The 24,982-nt window shown below is 36.3% G+C and overlaps 1 protein-coding gene across 4 annotated transcripts in view; it reads left to right on the top strand.

Annotated features, from left to right (window-relative positions):
- Positions 1-344: 344 nt before the first annotated feature.
- Positions 345-24,982, top strand: part of ETV1 (ETS variant transcription factor 1) — a gene marked incomplete at its 5' end in the record, with an annotated part of 86,725 nt that continues 62,087 nt past the window's right edge. The window contains 5 exons of one of the 4 annotated variants that reach the window (XM_081101918.1): positions 345-878; positions 1,310-1,441; positions 2,241-2,328; positions 3,741-3,788; positions 12,908-12,961. In XM_081101918.1, the coding sequence (XP_080958044.1) occupies positions 1,397-1,441; positions 2,241-2,328; positions 3,741-3,788; positions 12,908-12,961 (235 nt within the window). Of the gene's footprint in view, positions 879-1,052; positions 1,175-1,309; positions 1,442-1,681; positions 1,769-2,240; positions 2,329-3,740; positions 3,789-4,129; positions 4,315-12,907; positions 12,962-24,982 lie in introns of those variants that run through there. The other 3 variants (XM_081101916.1, XM_081101917.1, XM_081101919.1) reach the window with 3 other exon arrangements.

Genomic DNA, 24,982 nt, shown 5'->3' with positions numbered 1-24,982 from the left:
TTGACTTTTATACTCTTTCTCACCTAGATTGTCCCGTCGCCTTCCCAATTCCCCTCCTAACAAGCAATTTCTCTGCTTTTCTCAGGCACTGACCCCATAGATTCTTTATTTTACTGTCCCACGAAGGAGTTGGATCTTGTCTTACTTGAGCAAGGCCGTTAAAAAATGTTTTTGATAAACCATAATTACGGTGGTGGGTGTTAAAAACACACACACACACACACACAAAAAAAAAAAAAAAACACGGCAAAAGAGTTTGGGCCAAAAACTTAGCGGGGACGAAGCTATAGAGCTAGTGGGCTCCCTATCAGGTTAAAAGTGGGGGGTAGGAGGCTGGCGATCTTGGGGGGAAGGGGAGTTTAAGGAGGCAAGGGTTTAGTGGATCACGCTTCAAGGTATCTACCTGAACCGAATAAAACGTGCTTTAGGAAATCAGCCCAAGAATGGACCTAACACATCAGTCAGGAGAACCGGCGACTGGGTACACATGGATTCATTCCCCGGGAGCCTGAACAATAAGCAGCGGGTTAGGAAGGCGGTCGGGTTTCCTGTGTGGCGTTTCCAGGCTGTGGACCCTGCGCCAGCCCTCCGAGCACCCGCCTGGGCAGAGGGGCGCGGGAGATCCCCGAGAAGGGGCAGCCAGCCGCCTGATTGACAGCCCGAAATCTGATCTTGTGAAAGAGACGCGGAGCCAATGGGAGGCAGCGATCCATCAGTTTGGCTTGGAGGCCCCTGGAGGAGAAGTAGAGGAAAAACCACCGAATTGAGCTCTGTCAGAGGCGCTTTCGGCTTCCAAGGGGAAGTGCTGGGCAATAATTAATGTTTTTATTAAATTTGGAGGGAATTTTTTGCCGCAGTTCGCCCAGCGTGGCCTTCAGGTGGGTCTTTCCAGCAACTTTTTCTCTCTCTCCAGATAATTGCATGGTTGTGGGTTGCAAAAACTACCCTTATGAAAGAGGTGTCTCCGTCTCCTTAGTCCCGTTAGGTGCAAAGCTAGTCTCGCTGATCGCCATTGCTAGTTTTGCACACGTTTGCGAATCAGAGCTGCCCGGGGTGCAACCGACCGCGAAGGGAAACAGCGAGAGTGTAAATAAATACATCTCCTCTAGTTCGGATTTTTGCTACAGCCGAAAATATGTAAATCGTGAACTCTCTAGGCTCTTTTTTGATCCAGGTGAAGGAGGCTGGTGTACCGAGGGTTATTTTTGTGAATGGGACAGTCGGAGGGTAATTAGCTATGCAAATTCAAGAGCTTCATTCATGGTTTTTTTTTTCCTTTTAGCCTAAAAGCCATCTTGTTCCCCTCTAGGTTGATAGACGTCCAGATCCCGAGGAAATCTGCAGCTAAATGCTCAAAATATAAAACACTGGGCTGAGATTTGCGAAGAGCAGCGGAATGGATGGATTTTATGACCAGCAAGTGCCTTACATGGTCACCAACGTGAGTGATCAGTTCGAGAGTTGCTGTTTATAAACTTGATGGCGGGGGGGGGGGGGGGGGGGGCGGTGGAGAAGGAGGGGGCAAGGAGGTTGGGATTGCAGATACTTTATCTGCTTTGTTGCCACTGTAGGGCGACTCTGCTTCTAGAAGCCCAGTCTTCAAAATGAGCTTACCTTTCAGTGATTTGGATAAGGCATAGTTTTGTTTTTAAGACCTCCTTTTCTGATTAAAGGGCCCAAGATGAGTGGAAGAGGAGATGGAGGGCAGCAGCAGCTGCTGCACTCAAAGTTTTTGGCTGGGTTTGTCTGCCACATTGAAAAGAATGAAGTTGAGACAAATGCTGACACTTTTTGTTTACATGGGGTGTTTTTGTTTCTCCTCCCCCCTCTCATTTTCTCTTATATCTTTTATTTCTCCACTCTTCTTCTTCTTCTTTGGTTTCCAGTGGGGAGTATCAGAATAAAATCCATTGTATTTTAATCTAGCTTTGATCCAGCCTAAAATCGACTTTAAATATAACTGCTTCATGTTGTTTTGATGCTGAGATACCATGAATATATGACTAGCAAATAGTATGCTAGGATCGGCGCTGGGAAGCTACTCTTCCCGGCTGTCGAATTTTCAGCATAACCTTTCACTGTGAAATGAATATAGAAAATGAATATTAGAATTGATGCCATAGACTTTAATTTTTTTATGTAGAGAGAGGGTCCTCACAAATGTATGTATGCATGTGTATTTTTGTGTGTGACTTTTGAGGTTTACCTTCTTTTAAAGGATTTTGTCTTTCCCTTTGTAGAATCAGCGTGGGAGAAATTGTAACGAGAAACCAACAAATGTCAGGAAAAGAAAATTCATTAACAGAGATCTGGCTCATGATTCAGAAGGTGAGGTTTGATTTGGGGGTGAATCCCTCTCTTTACCTGTATTCCCTGCCCTCATAAAGAAGAGCAGCAGTTCAATCTTACCTTAAAAATAATACAAATTCAAATGACTGTATTTAACTAAGACTTTTACTTTGAGCATTTAACATAGTGTGACAGTTTGCACTGGAGGATATTTTATGGCCCCGTCACAAACTAATGAAAGAAGAAAATAAAAAGTTAACAGAGGCATCCTTTTATGTTTAAAAACTCTTGTGCATATGGCATATAAGTAACCCACACACTAGGGCAACAATTTTAAAAATCCAACCCAGTGGGACAAATTAAGCAACTATGCAAAGTGCTTAATTTCCACTTTCTTCATTAGAAGTTAAACAATGTAGATGATTATTTAATTTTTCCATCCCCTTTAGATGAAAACCATATAAAGTTATAAAACTTTTCATGGATGATTTTGATGACTCCATGGTGAGGTCCTATATCTTGTTCTATAGGTCTTAAAGTGTTCACTGAATTATAATTAAGGCCTAATTAATAATTATAATACTTGTTTGGAAAATTAGGTTCCAGATTCTTTTTATGAACTGTTCATAGGAAGTCAATCGGTTATAAATTATTCCAGCCATATGGGAGCATTAATAATAGACTTAATATACTTAGATTTAATTTAAAAAATTCAGTTGGCCATTTAGATAAAGTATAGTGAATTCTGAAACTTCCTCAAATCCTCATAATTGTAGGACACCTCTCGCCCCACTGTGACAGAATACAAAATTTTGGACTTGATAATAAATAGGTGCGAGGGAATTATCTTTCTTTGACTTTTGTAAACCTGTTAATAGAGAAACTTTCCTCTAAACACTTGCATTTATAAGTTGTTCCTTTTTTCTTTGAGGCATTGAACCTGAAAACATATAGTACTTTGAGATTTATACCATGTGTTGTTATAGCTCTGATATAAAATTCAGAAGATATAAATACAATAGTTTTCAGTCTTTCTAAACTTATCCCTATTTTACAAAAGTTGAATATGTTTAGAAAAGGTTTCTGTGGACATACCTTTACCTAAGCTTTTTTTGGAATCCTATTGTATATATGCTATTTGGTGTTCCTGAGCTTTTTAAGCTATTTGTTAAAAAAAAAAAAAAAAGTGTGTGTGTGTGGGGGGGGGGGGGTAGATACTGACTTTATTATGTAGTTGACCAGAAGAATTTTTAAAAGAAGTATTGCTTAATAACCACCAAAATGAGCAGGATTATTGAGATCTGTTAGTTATGAATTATATTTTCTTTTTTTATTGACCCCTTCCCCAAATTAAGTTGATATATGAAAGTTTTATGACAAACATTTCCATTTAATGAAACCTAAAGGTTTGCAAATCTTTTGTTTATTTCTTTGACTTTTTTTTTTTTTAGAACTCTTTCAAGACCTAAGTCAATTACAGGAAACATGGCTTGCAGAAGGTAAGTAAAAAAAAAAAAATGCTTTAAAAGGAGGGGAACGCACCTCTAGAAGGGGGGGGGGGGGAGAGACCTGAACTTGCTGTCTTAATGTTCAGCCCAATTAATTGAGCTCTAAAAGAGCCACCTCATGTGTCATGCATACATTAGAGCCTCTGATGAGTTTGTCTTTGGGGAATCTGGGGCTGCACTACCCAGTGTCATCACAAATTACCAGGAGAAATTGCTTCCAGCTCACAATCACATCTGCTTTTGGCAAGAACTAATGCACCAAGACTTCAAGTTCTCAGCCTCTGTTCAGATTTTAATTGCAATTGATCAGGTTTATATTCTTGTACCTCCAGAGACCTCCTAGAGCCAGAACCCGGCTAGCTGTTTCCTTTAGAGCAGCGCATGTCATTATTTGGTGTTCTGGTGGAGGACTTTTCTGATGGCAGAAATTAGTTTCTCTGGGTTCATCAGGACGGGATGCTTCAGGATTTAAGTGCAAGTGTCTTCTTCCCACCTTGTTCGCAACACAGAACGATAGGTGTGTATCCAATACTGAGGAAATCTATGGCTTTAAAATAAATCTTTGTGGCTTTGAGGAATTTTAAACTGTTTTCTATTTGTTACTGTTATGTGATGTTTGTTGAAATTGACCTTTGTTGTTCTGTTACTTTTATGAGGATTTATTTAAGATAGCAAGGGGCCCTTTAAAGGCATGACTTTTATTTTTTATTACTTTTTGCTAAAAATCTGTGTTGCAATCTGTTGTACCTTTTATTGTGTAAACTTTATAGGAACAGTGAGATAGTGCTTCAGTACAGCTTGATACAACTTGAGAAATGCCTAATGTTGAGGGATTTTTTGCTGGTATTCATAATTTGAAATTTTTCTTTTGGCTTTGTGAAATACTAAGTTTATCCTGTGATCTACTTGGTGGGAAACAAAGACAATTATAGGTACTTAAGTATTGTGTATAATTGTGTTTTTTTTTTCTTTTGTTCTGTCTTTACATTATATGGGATACATGCACTTTTTGGAACAGATTTTTAAGATGGTTAAAAGAAGAGAGAGGGTCTCTTTAAGTGGAAGCCGAGTCTTTCTGTTGCTATTTGGGGCTGACTGCTGTGTTTTATCAGTAGTCTTGCTTTCAGTTGATCAAGTTGCTGTTAGCATGTAAAATAAGTTTCTTTGTTTTGCTGATATTCTAGTTCTCCAAAGAGCTTTTTGCTATATTTTTAACCTTTTAAGTTAAATAGCTTTCCTGGTAGCCCATCCAAAAGGGTGATTGTATTTGTATATTAATGAAAGGTAAGTATTAATAAAAGTTTTAGTTATATTTAAAGGTCATTCTGCTTGTCTCTGTAAATGAAACTTATTGCAATAGACTACTTATTATTGCAACATAAGCCATATATTTCAATGTAACTTTTTAAAGAAAATATTGCACAGAGGTTCTTGTATTAACTTTTTACTGTTAGTTTGCAAAGTTGAAGCTTGCAAGACCATTATATTTATGAAGGAATTTATTCACTTATCCAAAATAATTAAAAATATCTATTTAAATTGTCCGGGAAGGTAGGTTTGTTCTTTAAGATGTTTAAGTCTCATTGATTCCAAGTCAGTGCACTTGCTGGCTGATTTTGAATGTGCATAGCAACTCTGTTCCTGGAATTTTAAAATGTGGAATCTGTGACAGACTCCTACCATTTTATAATCAGTTTTAGTACAGTTTTTTCCTTTCAACTTGTTTTGTTTGTCACTCGATAAGTAATTTGCATAATTTATCTGAGTTTATCTTTTCACTGACTATTCTTACTCAGTTATTTATATAAAATAAACCTAGAAAATGACTCATGTATTTGGAGGTACATGGACTTTTACTTAGAAAAGAATTCATAAGGTTAAGTAAGTTCAGGAATTAGTCCTCAGACTGTTGTACTGAATACCAGGGTGGGCTTCTATTAACAAACTATGGATACAGTTTTTTCAAAGTAGTTCACATTAATTTACCCTATCATGATATAAGCAAAAAAGTGGTTAATCTGATTTATTGAATAGAAGAGTGAGGAGATATATCTTTTTTAACACTATTTGTTAGTAGACTGCATATTTTTATTTTTAACAAATATATATATAAAATTATATATATAAATTTACATTTGCATTAGCATTTTAACTTGATTTATTGTCATCTTGAAAAATATTAGCTAAGAAGAGATTCTCAAAATTACACTAGTTTTTTCGTAGCTGGATTTGTCCATTTATGTCCCTCTGGACATCCAGAAAATAAAACATTGCCAAATTGGCTGACATGAACCATTTACATATTTCTTTTTATAATGCTTTGTAGCCAAGAAACTGACCATGGAATTTTAAAGCATCTTGACCCTTTTAAAAAAGATCATTGGCAATTAACCAGTTTCTTCCATGAGTTAGAATTCCACTGGGAAGTTAAACAGGTCCAAAAATCTTATTGGACCTGAGAGTCGAGTTAGTTGTCATGTGAAAATCATTTTAAGAAATTATCAAAGCCCTTAAATACTTGGAAGATGATATATCCTAGCATGTTTGTTTTTCCCTGTAAGAATTTTCTAAATTAGACTCAAAGAGCAATATATGGCTTAGTCATAGGTAAATTATTATGGAGTAAGAAATGTGTTTTATGTCGAAGGAGAAATTGGGATAAGGCAGGACTATTTGAGGGTGGGGTTGGAACCAGTTGTTTTCAATTCACTAGTTATCTCTAAAAATAGAATTCCATTCTCAAATAAATTCATTTCCAGAGATCAAAAATATTTTTGTGGAGACTATAACTTTATATTAGTATCACTTTCAAAGTACTAACACTGCCGTTAACACTACAGTTGAAAGATTTTTAACATATATCCCACGATTTAAAATAATCACATTTCATTCTGAAAAAAACTGAAAAGGCAATGTTTCCAGTGACACAGTAACAGTTAAAAAAAGAATGTGCCTACTTTTAAATTTTGCTATAGCTACTTTCTATTGTAATTGTAACTATGTACAATTATTTATTGATCCTTTGTCTTTTGAATTAGATTGCTACTGACAGAAAGGCAATTTCAATTATTTGATCCCATGAAATAATGAGTTCAAGTATCAATCCTGTCAACATCATGGTCATGTCTTATTCTTCACAACCTGCTTTAAGTGGTGCCTCAGCGAATGGTGTCCTAGAAATTCATAGTTAAATGGACCCTTTTGTGTGTAGGGGGGTGGGGGGGGAGCGGGGGGCGGGGTTGACAGAAAGAGAAGGATGTAAAACTAAGTTTTAAAAGGATTGCATTCCTCTAAAGTTTGTTATTAAAGCTTACCTACTAACACACCAGAAAGACCTCATACACTTCACGCATATTAAATGTAAATACATAGCAACTTTTGAATGTTATTTTTGCTGTTAGATGCTCTTGAGATTCCCTTTCATCAGTAATATTAAGGAAAAAAGCCAACAGTGATTCGCTGCCATCAGGGTAAAATGTTTTCCAGTGGTATTGTAGTAAGTCAGGTTTCATGCTGCCACCACACTTGAGTCAGAGTTTTATCTTCAAGAACAACCTTTCTACACCAGAGGTCCTTACATCATGCAGATAAGGCTGTTTTTCTTTTTCTTTCTTTTCTTTTGATTACTACTTGACCTTCAAATAATCAGGTTGACTTAAAAGTAGAGACATTTATTATGAAGTTTCTTAAATAATATGTTATACATATTGTCATGCAATAATATTCCATCATAATGTACTCATTTTCATTTTTAAAAAATTATACTGTAACTTTTTAAAATGGAACAAATTGGAGGTGCTCTTGAATGTTTTTTGTTTTCAGGTGAGGCAGTAAGAAGTAAAAGCTTTAAAATGGCATTATTTTTTTATGAGGTTTACAAAAAAAAAAGGAATTGAGAATTTAAGCATTAAAGCATGGAAGTCTATATTATTTATTATAATTGAACAAGAGTGTTTTTTTTTGTTTTTAGGAGGGCTACCACTCCTCTTTGCATTGTACCAGGAAATTCTCTAAAATGTGAAAGAAAGATTTATCTTTTGTACTTGATTAAAAGAGAGCAGGTAGAGCAGGTAGAGTAATGGATTATATTTTTAAGTATTCTTTGGAATTAAATAAATACCTTTCATCTAAGGTCTACTTGCAAAATAATGTTTTTCAAGAGTAGAATTTGGTTATGTTGTAGCATAATATAGTTTTCCAGAGGGCTGTAGTAAATGTTTTTGAAATATAGCTAAGCTTTTCCAGTTCAGTTACTGAAAATGTGTAATTTCTTAGAGTTTGTAATATGACTTGATTCCATTTGACCTGTGTATAAACTTGTAGTTAAGAAAATCATCACCATCATCATCACCATCACCATCATCATCATCACCATCAGACCTCTGTAGAGAAAATATTTGGCAAGAAACAGCTCTGAGCTATCCTTAAGTTTTTAAGTCACTACAGGTCAATTTAGAGTTAGAAATTGAAGCTAATTTTAGACTAAAGACAACTAAAACTTACTGTTTTCTTTCTTTTAGAACATACAGAATGTCTTTAGCAAGGATGAATGATGTTTCTATCCTGGGGAAATAGCCCCTTTATTTATCTGTTTGAATATGTTTATACTTCTGCATTAATTAATGCTTACACACTGGTGCAATCATTTTAATGTTAAAAGCGGATGTGGTATAAAGCCAGGCTTAGTGGCCTCATGATTATTTTATTCCATGGCCTGCAGCTTCATTTTAGCATTTAACAGAATACCACTGTGCGAAGGTTGATTTTCTTGTTGTTTTGCTTTTACTTAGAATTTCACTTTCTTTGAAGAAAGTTGTTTTTAACCCTTTGTTCAAAGTGAAACGCTACAAAGTCAGCAGCACTCTGTTAAAATCTTAGGATAGAGAAACTTTGAATAACAGGCAAAAAAAAAAAAAAGAGCATTTTTCAAAATGGTTTTTCTCTCTCCTTCCCTCCTTTCGTCCTTTTTTTCCTTTGCCTCTTTCCTTCCTTGCTTTTTAGTTTTGTACATTTACGTATCTGTGGCAAGTTCCCTATGAAGTAGGGAGAATATATCTATGGGATTCATGTTTTAAACTTGTCATTTCTTTAAACGTGTACCTTCCTGGATCTGCACTGTATTGGAGATAGAGCTGGAAAACAGTGTTTATACTGTAAGTTCAAGTTGACTAGCTTTCGGCCCACAGAAGGGTGTGACATGAAAAGATTGTGGTTGGGCCGCATGGCTCATGCTGGACTGTGTTTTTGTGAATGGAGGCAGAACTCCAGCTCTGCCTGCTTGTCTGGAGGAATTGCTGAGGAGATCAGCTGTCTCATTCACGGGCAGAAAGAATGACTCATACATCTTCCGCCTTGTTTGGCTCCAGGTCATTGTTACAGTGGATAGAACTGGTTTTAATTAAATATTAACCCCTTTGATACTTGACATTTGTTTCATTTGTAATGTTTCCACTTTTCTCTCTTGCTTTAAGAGAAACCCTACAGGCTCCTAGTTTGTAAGTAAAAGGTGTGGCTTTTTTTTTCCTTGCCTGCAGCCAACCTTGGAAAATATGTAAATGCTCACCTTTTCTTAAGTAATGATTATTATTCCATTTGCAAGGTTAAAATATGCATAAAATAAAGGCAAACTAAAAACTGCCCTGCCCCCCATCCTCCCCGTGAAATGTTAAGAAAATACATTAAAATTAAGCATTAGGGTTAGTGATTCTGTGGCATCATGACTGTTTTCATCAGTTTCTTTAGCATGATATGTGTTGTGTTGCTATGTAGGAGAGAGAGAGAGAGAGAGAGAGAGAGAGAGAGAGAGAGAGAGAGAGAGAGAGAGAAACGCACCTTTGGATAATAATCGAGGTAAAGCAAATAGCTGAGGGTGCAGATACTCTCCTTTGAAAGCAGAAGTCCTGAGACTTGATGGCAACTTGTCTATTAACGTGCAATGATCTGATAGAGCCGCTGCAGCTATTACCAATAAAATCCACATGCTCAATCTTCTTGAAAGCCTTTTATTGGTCTTTGAGTATCTACTTTCCCCTTATGTCCTACTCTGCCCCTTCCTCTTTAATTACGGAGTGTGTGGAAACATTTTCATTCCTCGAAGGTGATTATTCCAAGCGTAGTTATAATAGATAGTTGGGAAAAAATAACCCTTCTTAAAAATTTTTTTTAGGTTGGCCTCTGTTGTTAACTTTCCACTTTGGAGTTAGTATGACTTGTCACGAATTTTTAGCAGCTATAGTGTGCTGCTTCCCAGAATTCCCATGAATTGAGAGGAAGAAATGAAATGTATTCTACGAGTGTGGCAATACTTTGTCATATTTTCCTTGTCCAGATCCAACTTGTGTTTTTCGTTAACTGCTTTCCTTTTACTCTAACTTCATATTAGAGGTAGACTTAAGCCTTTGTCTATTTAAGTAGCCTGCTATTTCATTGGGTCCATTCAGTTTCTGAAGATTAGCTTCTGTGAAATATGTGAGTCATATGTTTTTTGTTAAAATTCTGTAATATGTTCAAGCGTAAGTGTGAAGTATTTATTCAGTATGTTAAAGAGTTAGAACAGAAATAGCAAGTTTTATTCTTTTTACAAATTACTAGTATGCAGCTATTTTCTGTATACTTCTAGTTCCTTCTGCTCCTAAAGTTTTGCCTTTTTCTTTGCATACATTTCCCATCACACAACTCACATTCATCAGAGATTTTTGTGCCTTTCTTGAAGTGATACATATTATGGAGTTGCAACTTTGTCTTATCGTAGTAAAACAAAAAAAAAAAAAGTCTGGCCTTTAGGACATTCATACCAGCATTTTCAGTTGCAAATATACTTTTTTAACTAGTATTCCTGTAAAGCGATATTACATTTTTATTAAATTCTTGTAAGTATAGGCTTTTTAAAAGCATAATAATTGTTGTGGTTGATAATTTTTGCGTCTCAATAGTTATGTCTATTTAGCTGTTAATTTAGAAGGAAAACCAAAACATGTGGATATGATTGGAAAAATATGTAGGATTTGATTCTGTCTACCTGCTGTTAGTTATTAAATAGATATCAAAAACATTCTTGTAATTTTTTTGGTGTAGAGACTTATTTTAAAGGGTACTCTTCTAGTTATAATTTGTGAGTCTATAAGAAAACCCAAGCTGCCTACAATGCAAGAAAAATGTTTGTAGCTAAGAGAATGCCAATGTACAAATTTCAGCTGTTAATTTTTTCCATGTCTAATATAATTCATTAGAAATCAAGATATTAAACCTGCATTGTAATGATTGAAGCAGTTTTATTGTGAGTGAAATGAAAAAAAAAATGAGTGGGTGGTGGAAAGACGAAAACAACATTTCTTGAGTATCTGGCATTGTCTGGCATTTTATTTAGACTATTTCATTTAATCCGCACCAGAAATCTCTATTATCGCTATGAAACCGGTGAGTAAAATGGAGTTCACTCAGGTTAAATAATGTTACACAGTTTACATTGCTAGCAAGTTACAAAACTGTGATTTGAAGTTTGTACGACTTTTGTTAGTTAGGTATCAGATATTAGTGGAATATGAAGAGAATACCATTCTTCAAATATAGGCTGAAGAAATAGGCATCAGTTATAATCTGGAAAATGCCCTTAATTTGTTTGGTTTCATTTTGTGGCAGAGAATGGGGTTTGTATTTAATAAGTTTAAATATTGGTGTCCAGAAGAAAGTTGTTATAAAATGGGTGTCAGGCTCCATATATTTTGATAATAGGCAAAATTACCATTGGTTCTGTTCTTAATAATATACATTTTATTTAACCAAATAATTCTGTTTTTAAAAATATTACTAAATAAGCTGATAAAAAAAACCTTTAATTATATGTATGTTGTAAACCTCTTTTTATTAAACTTTTAAAATATAGAATTTATTTTTTATGTTTAATTTGTCTTAACTCAATTGAATTACCAACACAAAACTTTTTCAACAGACTGATTATTTTAGTAAGCATTCCCCCATACAGAATAGGCTCTTTAAAAAAAAATCAGTTGACATCTGTTTAAATATGACTTGATTGGATAAAAAGGTTCAGTATTACATAATATTAGTAAAGTAATACTAGCTAATCAGATCACAACTAATGTTAATTAGGATGATAGTTCATTACATTTTTACCAAATTAAAAGTAACCTAACTTCTATTTTAGGTAGTTATATATGTGTGAGTGTGCACATTAGTGTGCATGTGAAAACTTGTTTTTGTAATATTCTGTCAATTTGGAGCAGCCTATTTTGATGTCTCAATCAACCATGATGAAAATATTATAGAACTGAAAAAGTTTACTTGTGTTTTAATTGCTGCTGAATGCATAAAGTCCTTGCTATTCGGTAATTTTTCCCTTACTAAAAATAGGGAAGTTGTTTGACATTAAGACTGATGAAATAATGATGTTCTTTTTGTTAATTCTCACTAGTAACCAGGAAAATATTTTGCATGAAAAGATGGAGTTTATTTGCATTAATATGACCATAGTCATTGAATTGTAACATTTTATAATATAGGGCCAAGATAGATGACAATAATTTAAGAAACTTAGTTGCATATTCTGGCCAAATTTAGGGCAAACATTTTTAATTATGGTAGTCTAATTTGCAATAGATGGAACTTACCAAAATCAGATGATTTCTAGAAAGCAGAATCCCTGAGAGATGTAATAACTGCATATTATTTGAAAGAATTATGTGGTTACTTCAAACGGGCCCCTTAAGCACTGGCAGTGGGTAAATGGAATACCCTCTACTCCAAAAGCATATATTTTACTTGCATAAAGAAACACTGCAGCTAACAGAAATCCTATGGCTTCTTTTACTTTGCATGTCTCTTTTATTTCCATCTGGCAGGTGAAATTCAGAGGGACTGCCACCATTATATTTCTGACATACATGTTTTCTAGTTGACAACAATGATGCTGCTGAAATTTCCCCTCTCAAGTATTGCTGCCAATGCCACTTTAAATAGAAGCTAATTGGCAAATAATCATAAATTTTATCCCAGCCTAAAAATATCTGGCATGGAAGATCTTACTTGACATTCCTTAAGTCTTGGCAGTTTTTCTCTTAATTATTTTTTTTAATTTTCTTTTTTCCCTTCAGCTCAGGTACCTGACAATGATGAGCAGTTTGTGCCAGACTATCAGGCTGAAAGTTGTAAGTATAGTTTGACTCATCTCTTAAATTTTTCTCTGTCTTCCTTCCTTCTTCCATTCTTTCTCTTTGGTTTGTTTCCACTTCCAGTGTCTGTTCTTGCATTGTGTTAATGCCTTTTTAGCTTGCAGTCCCGAGGTGATGTGATTTGTCACATTGTGGCATCAGCAGAATCCCCGTGTGATTTGTGCAGAGCTCTGAATAGTAGCTCAGGAAAACTGATTGGATTAAAAGATGGTCCTGTTCTCTATGTTTGGTCAATATCCTGGATGAAGGAATGGGGAGGCCCAGGGCATGCAAGTGTTTACTTCCAGTCTTTCAATATCTTCACCAAGACAAGTCTGGATGCTGATGGAAGACAGTCAGTAGTGAAAATCCATGAGACGATTATTATATAGCTTATAAAAATTCTGGGCCAAACATTCATTGGCTTATTGTAGTTTTTGCCCTGATGAACTTTGACCTGCTTGGATTGAGTTTTTAGCCTCACAGTCTGTTCCTGGTTGCAGTAACAGAAATGGGAGCACCTGATAGTTTGTCTTAGGATCCCTTCAGTGTTTCTTTCCGCGAGTCTTGCTGCAAGGCCGGACTGTCAGAGGCTGCGTGGCGAGTGATTCTCGGTTCTTCTCCCTCCTTCTCCCTCCTATGACTGCAGAGTGAGCATTTCGCCTGTGCAAACATGGTTGCCTTGGGATTTACCTCTGATATTTATGCTTTGCCTTGACCTGAGGTGCAAATAGTAAAGAAAGGGGTATAAATGCCATCTTGCTGATGAAACTGACCCAATACATTGTTATTTTGTTAGCACCCTTTAAAACTCCAACTTCCATTTTTCCAGACCATTGACATTTCCACAGGAGGCTGTATCATCCGCAGCAACCAAGTATGCTTAATACCTTACAGCCTACAAACCCATGTTTTCCCACCTAATATCATAAATCTAACGCAGATCCCCATGTTGCTTCAAGTAACAGGTGTTTGCCAGCATTGTTTTCAGCTTTTATGTTTGGTATCTTCACTGTCCCATGGGTCAAGAGTTGTAAGAGGTTTCTTCCAGATTCTCTCCCATATTGCGTTTTAGTTCAGCTTCACTAAAAATCTCTTTCCTATTGCGGTAAAATCTATGTAACAGAAAATTTGCCTTTTAACCATCGTTAAGTGTGCAGTTCAGCGGCACTCCCATTGCTGTGCAAACATCAACACTGCCCATCTCCAGAACTTTCTCACCATCCCAGAGGGAAGCTCCGTACTTACTAAAAAAATAGCTTCACAAAGAAAAGTCTGCCCACAGCCCCTGGTAACTGCTGTTCTATCAGCTTGGTTTTTTGATATGAAAAGAGAATTGTGTTGCTTGATGTCTGAGTATAATTATTAGATATTCTATTTCAAGAAACCTATATGGCAATGTTGTAGACCTTAATTAGAGACTCTTAGAAACTCCCAGAAGGATGATAGCTGGATGATGGCTAAGCAAGGAAAGCCTCCCCTTCATTAAAGTGTGGGAAGAGAATGGTCATATTTCCAACATTTCCCTTCCTCTGGGCTTCTGAGTTTTTTTTCTAAAAGCTAAACGTGTCATCTGAGTGGGAGAATTCCTCTCATTGAGTCATTTCACATCTGAAAAATTGGTAATGATTCCAACACACTATGCCAAATGCCAGGGTAAAATAACTACCCTAACGTCATTTTTTTTGCTCCTTTTCTTAATTGATCTCTTTTTAGTTTTTCTTATTCTTCACTATTTGTCTCCTTGAAGTATCCTCTCTTGGTCACAGTGGTATGATTTTCCCTTTGTCTTCATATGCCTTTGAATCCTCCCTCTCACTCTACTCATCTTCCTCACTTTCTCTTTCCTGAGGTTCTGTCCCCAAACCTTTCCTCTTATCTTCCATGTGTTAAGGCAACACAATCCCATAGAACATTCCGTGATGAAGGGAAAATCTGTATGTACATTTGATGTAGGAGCCGCTGATCACATTGGTCACTGAGCACATAACTGTGGCTAACGAAATGGATTTTTAAATTTAATTATTGTGACTTTATATAGACATGTAGCTATTGGCTACTGTGGTGGCCAGCGCAGTTCTGTATAGCGAGGTCTCCAACGTTGTGATTTCTAGCCGGGGTCTCCCCTCTGCCCTGTCTGCTGGGCTTCTTCCCTCATACACCGCTGGGTCCTTATGCAATTAGAAAAATGCGGCCCCTCTGGACTCACCCCCTCAGCCCTCAGCTGATTGTCGGCATTAAATAGCATTTACACAGCAACCCCGGTCTGCAGTGTGGTGGCCCACAGACAGTTGACTTTCAGTAAGACCAGTGTTGACATCATTGTTTTTCTCTCCTGCTTCTCTTGCCTTTCTCTCCCACTCCTCTTGCCTTTCTAAGTTGATGGCATCATCACCCAAGTGGAAAAAACGTTTGATTTATCTTCAGTCCTCCCAGTTCTTTACCATTAACTTCAAATTGCTTACCAAGTTGCCAATTCTACCTTTTAAAATTATCTTGATTTCGTGGCTTTGTTCATCCCTATTTACTTCCTTAGTTCACACTCACATTCTGCCTCAAAGGAACTGGTGAACCAGCCATTTGATTGGCATCCTTGCCTTTAGTTTCCCCTCCCTTCAGTCCACTCTCTGCAGAGGCATCAAAGCACAGCCACCTGACCTTGTTACTTCCAACGCTGCAACTTCCTTCAGTGCAAAGTCCTAATGCTTTAGCTGTCCAGAGCATCCTTCTATAACCTGAGCCCTGGACTACTGACTGTTTCAGTTTAACTCCTGCCATCCCAGCACCCTGTCCCTCCCCATTCTCTGAGCTTGAGCCCTTCCAATCTTTCAGTTCCCCACAGTGAGTTCTTTTATGCCTCTTTGCCTTTGCACATGCTCATTTTGCTTTAGCAGTTTTTACTTTTTCTTTGCAGTCTGGTGAGCCGCCTACTCCTACTCCCGACTCAGTTTAGACTTCATCTCATTGAAATCTTTCTTGACCTCTTCTTTGCCATCCTTACCCTGCTGACTTAGACTCTAACATCTTGTCTCTTGTGTTTGTTATATTATAATATTTTAGATACTTGTCTTTCTTCAATAAGACTGTGAACTCTTAAGGATCAATAGTGTGTCGTAGTCATGCCTTGCTTGTTCTAAAAGCACAATAAGTAAAATTGTCATCACAATCACGATCAGCTTCTCTGAGGTATTTTCTAAGTCCTAATTCCCTTCTTAAGGTAGAAACATATTACCATGCTTTAAAGCAATATATATCTATATCTCTATATATCTCTCTATATATTTATATATTTATATAGAGAGATATATAGATATATATAGATATATATAGAGATATATAGATATATATGGTCTCGTTCTGGAAAAAATATGCTGAAACCATGAATGTTTAGCTAAACATTTTCAGAATGCTGAAATTTTATTTTACTTCAATTAGTGGATATTTACAGTTTAACAAATGTGGCTCTGGGACTGTGAATAAACACCTCAATTTAACGGCAACTTATAAACAAAGGTAAAAAGAAATATGAAATAGTTTAATGAAAAGAAAGGGGAGGTTTTATTTCAAGTTTTTGCTGACATAAAGGACTGTTGTTCTGATGATGGTGACCAGCAGTTTCAGTCTTCATTCCGGACGGAACAAGAGGGAAATGGTTTAAAAAGAGGAATAGGGTATATGGATTAGATTCTAAGGAGGATTTCTGGATGGAGAAGGTTATCAAATATTGGAACTGAAAGCTTATATTGTCTCCTAAATACCCTTTACAAATGTTTGATTCTCGTCTGGGAATGCTTAGTGGGGCAGAGGGATCCTATCTCTAGGAATAGAAAGAAACTCCATCCCCCCTGTGTGGCCTGTCTATAAATTCTATGGGGCTATCTTTTCAAACCTGAATAATCAGATTTCCTTACATACCTCAATCAAATAAAATGCTTCTGTTTTGGCTTTTATTGCTTTAGCCCTTTGGTAAAATGTAGGTTAGGAGAATGAACTGCAAGATTCTGCTCAATACTGGATTATAGAACATCCATTTGACTTTAACATGGATAAGTATGCGTAGCAAAGTAGAGAATAGAGCATTCAGAAATTGTGAAAGTGAGACTAAGCCACAAGAGTTGGGTACCCTCTAAAAACATTCCCAAGCATTCATTATTTTTATTGAAAAAAATATATCAACTGGAAATCTAGAATTTAAGGATGTATACTGTAGCTTGCTAACCTTTGAAAGATGTGGACTTTTAAAGCACATACAGAGAATTGAAAACAAGCAAACAAAAAAACTCCCTATAAGTGTCTCCTAGGATATGAGTGAAGGTTAAGAGAGACAATTAAGTGGCTCTGGTAAATAGTTTCTTGACAAACAAATCTTTTCAGAAATCAGACACTCTGCAGAAAAATAAAGAATTACTTCAGGATATGCTTTAGTCCAGAGAAAGTAAAGTTACATATCTTCAGAAAAGAGAATTTTAAAAGTATTTGGAACATAACATGAGCATTGTTTTTCCTAGGTCGATACAGATTTATATACAAACTGATTTTTTCTAAATCTTGTTTTAAATTTAATACACCAATAAGTGCATATTTTAAATGATATGCTTTAAATTTAATTATATCACTACTGTTTTTCAATCTCCCACTTCTCATTTCTTCATTACAAAGTTATGTGTTATGATTTTTCTAACTAGTTTATTCCCATTTATACTTTTCGATGTTTACCGTGATTCACACAGTGCATCCCAGAGGTAGAGCCAGGGTTTTGCAAAATGCCCAGCAGGATAGATCCTTGTAACTTTTCTCCTTTCTCTTAACATCAAGATAGAACACGGGAATGCAAGTCAATGAGAATGTCATTAAAGGAATAATAACCTTGGCTCTGATATGTTTATGAAATTAAATATTTAAAGTTTGCAAATTTCTGTACTTGAACTGAACTTTGTAATGCAATCCTAGTGACCCATCTGAAAATAATCAAGACAAATTGGTGTGTGGGGACTCAGATGTTTAAAGCCACTATTACCCAGTGATACTTTGTCCAAGTAAATATATGTTATTTCTATGCTTTATTTTATTAGGCATTAAGTTTTACAAAAGAATCGCATTTGGGGTCTTTTTTTAGCAGTGAAGTGGGGGAAAATATGTGAGGTTACTGTTACAAATCTCCTTAAAAAGCTGAAAATCAGACAGGTCTATGTGGACCCTGACTGAACGATTTCTGTTATAGGAACATGTACTTGCCCGAGAGAGAAAAGTTCCATTTCTGATGTGTTTCTTAGTTTTCTGACTTTCTACTAACCCACCTTCCTGCCCTCTGCTCCTTTCTGCACATCTAAGTACTTTACAAAAGTTTACTTTTCAATACTGATTTGGAAACCTTTCTTGCCTGATTAAATTTGTAGACAGGACTGGCTAGAAAGACTTGGTCTTTTATTTCTCTGATTGTATTTACCAGAAGTGGAGCACACATTGAAAGAGGAAGTCCATTTCTGGGATTTGAGAACATAAATTTGTTACTGTGTTTTGATTCCTTTATTTTTTTAAAAAATTGAGGCGTATTTAAACATGTCAATGTGGTCAGACACAAATTTATTCAAGGATGAACTGTCTGCCGCCTTCATCATCTGAGGTAGTACACCTGAGATTCAAGCAATAGTTAGCTCTTGAAGGTTCTGTGTCTTTTTATATGCTTTTTATTATCGTTTTGGTGGTTTTTGGTTTGTTTGATGCTTTGTGTGTGTTTTTTTTCTTTTCTGCAGTTTAAATAATTTATTAAAGCAATACATTCATAGAGTCAGAAAACACACAGATCATTTCCAATCCATACAGCCTGGTTCTCTAGATACAGCCACTTTTTCTCCCTTTTATCTCTTATACTAAACAATATGTTTGAGCTACAACATCTTGATTTGTCAGTTTTAGATGTTGTCTGTTGCTCTTTTCAGAGAAGGATGCATTTTGGATACGTTTTAATGATTTTTCTGAAAGTAATCAGCTGTGTCATTATACTCCTACTCACACTTGAGAATGAATGAAGAGCATTTGGGGGGTTTGTTCGGATGCAGCTTCACGTTCCCGATCCTGTGAGAGTTTAACTTTTCGGGTCTGGAATTGGCCTCGGGATGTCTAAGGCGCTGGGAGGTGGTTCTGCTGCTGGCCTTCCATGGAGCACAGGGTTAGGCATTGTGCTCATTTGTAGAATAAAGATGGCGCTGTCACTCTTTTGCAATGAATTGGTATGATGGACACTGTTATTTACAATTCATTATGCAATAGATTTTCTGAAATTTTTTCTATAAGTAATATGTTGTCATTTTACTACTTAAATATACCAGAGAATTAAAAATGAAGTTCATATAAAAATAGTTTCTTTGTTTTGGGCGCCTCTGCTAGAGTTATGTGTATTTTCCACTTGCACAGACTATTTTCCTGCTTGTGTTCTCTGACAAGCAGCTGTGAGAAGGTCACTGCAGCCTGTTGATTCTGCCCAGCCAGAATCGATTCTAGTTTAGGAGGACACCTGGGAAACTGTGACTCTTGTCATTGTGGGTTAGACTCAAGCCCTGGGTGCCCCACCCTGTTCCAGGGGCATCCAGCAGGGAGTCTTGTCATCAGATAGTTGGCTCTTCTGCGGTTGGTACACATCTGCCTTGGGCCTGTCGCCGAGTCCAGCGGCCACCTTTTCAACAAAACAGACATTTTAGGTTGCGCTTGCTTGTTTCACAAGCGACATATTTTTCAAATCAAAATAGAAACTCAGAGGGGGAAAAAGCTACATCTTGCAAGGAATTTTGTTTTAGGCCACCTCTCTGAAATCGATCGCTTAAAGAGAAGAAACCAAGTCTGATGCCGATACCTTGGGCATGTCAGCTATCCTTCATTTATTGATGACAAGGAAACTATCTCTAGGCTCAAGACTCATTATGATTTCCCAGGACACTTTTTCAACACTCTGACAAAACACACACAAAAAGGATAACCTCTAATTATGGTGAATTCTTGCTCTAATTTAAAAGTGGACTTTAGAAAAAAACAGAATGGGGAAATAGAAATCATTATAAATGACAAGATACTTACAGCTAGAAAATTACATCAATTTTAAGGAAGTCTGCTTTAGTAGATCCTGTCAATTTTTTTTTTTGGTTTTACTAGCTCATTCTTCCTCAGATAGATAGTTCAGATGTAATTGCCAAGTAAACACCAAAACAAAACAACAACAGCAAAACAAAACCTTTCTGCAAAGCTGGGCTTTGTTGGTCCATTTAAAGCTGAAAACTAAAGTGATATATATCTCACCTAAGTTTTTAGTTTATTCTTTCCTATTTTTTTGTACCCTCTTTAATGTTGCCGTTAGCAAAACAAATAATCCTACAAATTGACTCCAGAAACATGCTCAAAGGAAGTAAGTCAACAAATACTTTCCACTCACCCTGCCTATAATTAGTAACAAATTATTTTGAGAAAAGCGATCTGTGCCATCTTTGGTTGAACTTTACTCAATATTAAATAAGCATGTTGTTATGCAGTAACTGGACTCATTAGCCTAATAGCCAAACAGTGTTTGTTGGAAAATTTGCTAAGGGATGAAGGTAGAACATTATTTGCAGAACCAAGTATTTTTAATATATACGCTTACGTATAGTGATGAATAAAAAAAGCAAACACATTTGTTAGTTTTTGCAAATAAAGCCACAGCAGTCATGAAAATAAGTACCTTTTGGGGACACCATTTCATAGAATATGTAAATTTCATGAAATCAAATGTAAAGAAGAAAAAATCTGAGCTAAACTGAATCTTTATGTCATGATTGTATGTTTAGTGTTTTTAGGAGTTTTTAGATAAGTCTTTTCCCATTTTTTCTTTTATAACATTGAACATGTACTTAATATGGACAGGACATATTTGCTTCTGTCTGTTATTGAATTTTCTCCTAATGAGAGCTTATGCTGTGTCTTATTAAGTAAAAATGGTCAGTTTAATGTGGTTGTTTTTTTAAATCTAATAAATTATTCCTCAACAATTACTAGCATTTGACATTAGCTGAGAGCGATGTTACCTTCTTAACCATTTTCTCAATTTATCATGGATAAATTGTCAATAATTGAGTTTAACGTCTGATTAAACTTTAAAAATAAGTTTGCGTAATCATTTTGTATGCGATCTTATTTGAATGTTATTTAAATCTAAGGCTTAGCAAAGAAGTCCATTTTGCTATAGATGCCACATTGTTAACTCATTCAGAGGTTTCACAATTACTCCTAGTTTTGGCTTTACAGTCCTCTTAGGAGTGATTTTTAGATCCAGGAAGAGAGGCTTAACTTGTGATTGTTCCTTTATTTATGTCTTATTGTAGAGAAATCTTATATTTATATTTCTGTTTGCAAAACTGGAATGCCTTGGCTAGGTAGCTCAGCTGGTTGGAGTGTCATCCATACACTAAAAGGTTGCAGGTTCAATCCCTGGTCAGGGCACATAGGGGAGGCAACTGATCCATGTTTCTCTCTCACATTGATGTCTCTCTCTCTCTCCCCTCTCTCTCCCTTCCTTCCTTCCTCCCTCCCTTTCTCCCTTTCTCTCTCTCTCTCTCTCTCTCTCTCTCTCTCTCTCTCTCTCTCTCTCTCATCAATAAACCTATCCTCAGGTGAGGATTCAAATCAAACAAACAAATAAAACCTGGAATGCTTGTGAGCCATGTTATTACTCCTAGATTATTTTGGTCAGAATTAATTTTACATAATTCTTAGTGTGCCCATAAGTGCTTTATATACATCTCAATTTTAATTCTATTCCAATTGGCTTGTAGGGGATGGATCATGTCCTACTCATGCTTGTATAATTCACATGTTGTAGGTATTCAGTGAATATTGAATTGAATTGAATTGAATTGAATTGAATTGAATTGAATGAATAGTTTATTGGGTTTTTAGAATCTTTTTAAAAAATAACAACACTTATTCATGTACACATGGTTTAAGTTGTCTGAAATCTAATTCACATATCTGCTTTTATTTTCCCATGTTTCCTTTTTTTTTTTTTGAAGGGTAATGGAAAACTGTTTGCATTTATGTAACATTAGAGCTTAGTATCAGTTATCAGATTAGGGTTCTCTATTAAATATTATTTGAGATTCACAGTACATGTCTCAGTAATCTCTATTTAATACAACTACTCTGAGATAACTTGGTATTGTTTCCATTTATATAGAGAGAAATCTAGGACATAAAATAATCAGATGACTAAGTGTTTGTCTGAAAAGCGATGTTTTGTGGACTTGTTCAAGATAGTAGTTGTAGAAAAGCAAAAGGGGAGAACTTGGGAACTACGCCAACTCTCATCTAGGCTACATTGTCTCAACTATTTTATCTTATCCAGGGATTGAGAGATTTATGACTACACTGTATATTTGCATGTTGTTTATGTGCAGTCTTTGACCTCAGAAATGTTTCAGGCATGGCACATTTTCCTCACTGGGGGAAGATCTGTTTGGGTGATAAAGACAGTAATAGTTGTAGCAGCAGAAGTTAGTTGAGTACTAGTTGCTATTTAAAGCAGTAGTATCATGGAATTCCTCAATAGTAGTAAGTATTCACGGAAATTCCAAAGCTGCAGTTTGAAGAGACATTGTAGATTAATAACACCAAAACTTTTATTTTTAAGATGAAAAAGTTAAATTCATAGTGGTTACTGGGCTCTCTGATTTTCAAAGAAAGATTGTATGTTCTTACTTGTGTGTTGGGAAACTAGCAAATAAGAATGATATGAACCAAGATAATTGCACTTACTAGTGACCTTTTATCTAATCTCTATTTGTAATACCAGAATAAGAAATAATTTTCCAACCATATTCTCATTAAAGAAGTGCTTTTAAACTTTGCCGCCTCACTAGCATAAATGCATATTTGCTGGGTGAAGGAATGAGTTCAGTTTGACACATCTTTATGCCAGGCTTTTATCTACTTTACCAATTTCAGTGTGTCTCTACGTAATTCTTAGTGTACCGTGATTTCATTTTTTCAGATTAAGTATGATCCAGTTTTGTAAGTCAGTACAAAATTCTGGATACATTTTGACCAGAGAGAAATGTATACCCCCTTTGGCTGCTTTTCCCCCTGAACTTTTCAACACTGACTTTAGTCCTTAACCATAAGATGCTCTTAGATTTTCTTCCAGCCACAGAGTTGTCAGCAAAAGTTCTGTCAGATGCTATCAAGGCCACTGGCCGTGGTTAAAAGCCACTCATTCCTATCAAGATGTATGGATAATGTTGACATAAACCCTTCAATAGCATTAGCTTTGCCTTTGAAATGGCAGTCATGCTGCGAAATGAACTTGTACTGCTGTTCCAGGTTGTTTTTCTTCGTCCTCCTGGACACAACGGCCTCATTATGCTGATTTGATGTGACTCTCTAGCCTAGGCCTTGGCACTGGGGCGAGAATGTCAGGTGACAGTTATCACCACTCACGGGGCTGCGGGGGGAGCCCAGTAACTGGATGCCATTGCTCTGGTTTTCTGGATGTTTTTGCCTTCCTGAGCCTCTCCACGTTTTTGTTTTCTTCTAGGATAATCAAGCCCCATTGGCCTTTCTGAAAGCTCTCCTTCCACTCACCGTTTTATTGTAGATTAAAGGCTGGTGCATTAGAAGGTTATCAGCTAATCAATAAACTTCAGTCATCCCCTCTTGTGATAAAGCTGTACCATTGATCAAAGTGGGAATTTAGGCCCTTAGCTTTTACATGGCATTTTCTGAAGGTTTGGATAATGTGCTTATGGACTGTATAGACCTAGCCTCTAATGTACATTTAGAGGGAGTCATAGGAATTTATGTGTACGGTGTATATGGAAGCAGATCCATATATACAAGTGGCTTCGTCTCTATTTTATATAAAATAATGTTTTCTCATTTAACATTTTTGTCAGTTTCTAATCATCAGCAAACCCCTTTCTCTCTAAATACTTAAAACCTTTTTTTGTTAGGACTGGTATTAAATGCCTCCTAAATGCCTAATATAAAATTTCAATTATTGTAAACTTAGTGAAAAATAAACACAAATGCTGTGATTATGAAATCAGGAAAAAAACCTGCTTTTATTTTCATATTAACTTTATAGTAAAATGCATAATAGTTTTAGACTCGGAAGATGGACATTTTTATTTTGGAAAAACGTAGTTTGCTCTTTTGGTTAAATGCCTACAGTGATTTTTTTTTCCATAACAAAAAATAAGTTTAGTTACCAAGCATGCATAGTGCCAGGCATTATGCTAGATGATAAAAACAATATTCGTGATAATACTAATCCCTTATATTTGTTTAGCAATTTGGAATTTGGGGTTCATTTTCACGTCCCACATCTCATTTACTTCTCATAGTGACCCTGGGATGTAGGCAGGGCAAACAAGGCTCATATAGGTTTATTGAGACTCTCAAAGTTTCACAGGTACGTAGTGAATGGCAGAATCGAGATTCAGCATGTAACATTTCCTCTTGTTTGCATCCCAACAAAATGTGCTAATCAGTCATGTTAAGGCTAACATTTAAGTATTTTGGCCACCTGCCTATACACATACATAAGTTTGTATGTTTATAGAATATTAGAGGCCTGGTGCATGAGTTTGTGCACTGGTGGGGTCCATCCGGCCCGCCCCGATGGGGGCCCATTGGACTGGGCTGGCAGTGGGGAGGGCCATGGGCAGTTGGCCGGTGGGCCTCTCCCCCAGTGGAGGCAGGGGGGTCCATTGGGGGCCCGGTCAGCTGGGGGCAGAGGGCTGATCAGGGCCCAGATCAGGCTGGTTGGCTGCTGCAGTGCACATCATAGCCACTGGTTGTTCTGGTTGTTCTGGTCATTCTGCCGTTCTGGTTGCTAGGCTTTTGTATAGATAGATAATAAATCAAGGAAAAATGGAAAACTTCAAAATATTTATTATTTAATAATATTTATTATTAAAGTTTTTCTAATTTATAATATATTGTTCAAAATAACACACATATAAAGTAAGGTTGGAGTAGACAGCCTGGTAAGTTCGC

The sequence above is a fragment of the Myotis nattereri genome (assembly GCF_964212035.1).
Source record: "Myotis nattereri genome assembly, chromosome: 11".
Classification (NCBI taxonomy): domain Eukaryota; kingdom Metazoa; phylum Chordata; class Mammalia; order Chiroptera; family Vespertilionidae; genus Myotis; species Myotis nattereri.
Note: the sequence above shows the minus strand (reverse complement) of the source record. Positions and strands in the feature narration are given on the sequence as shown.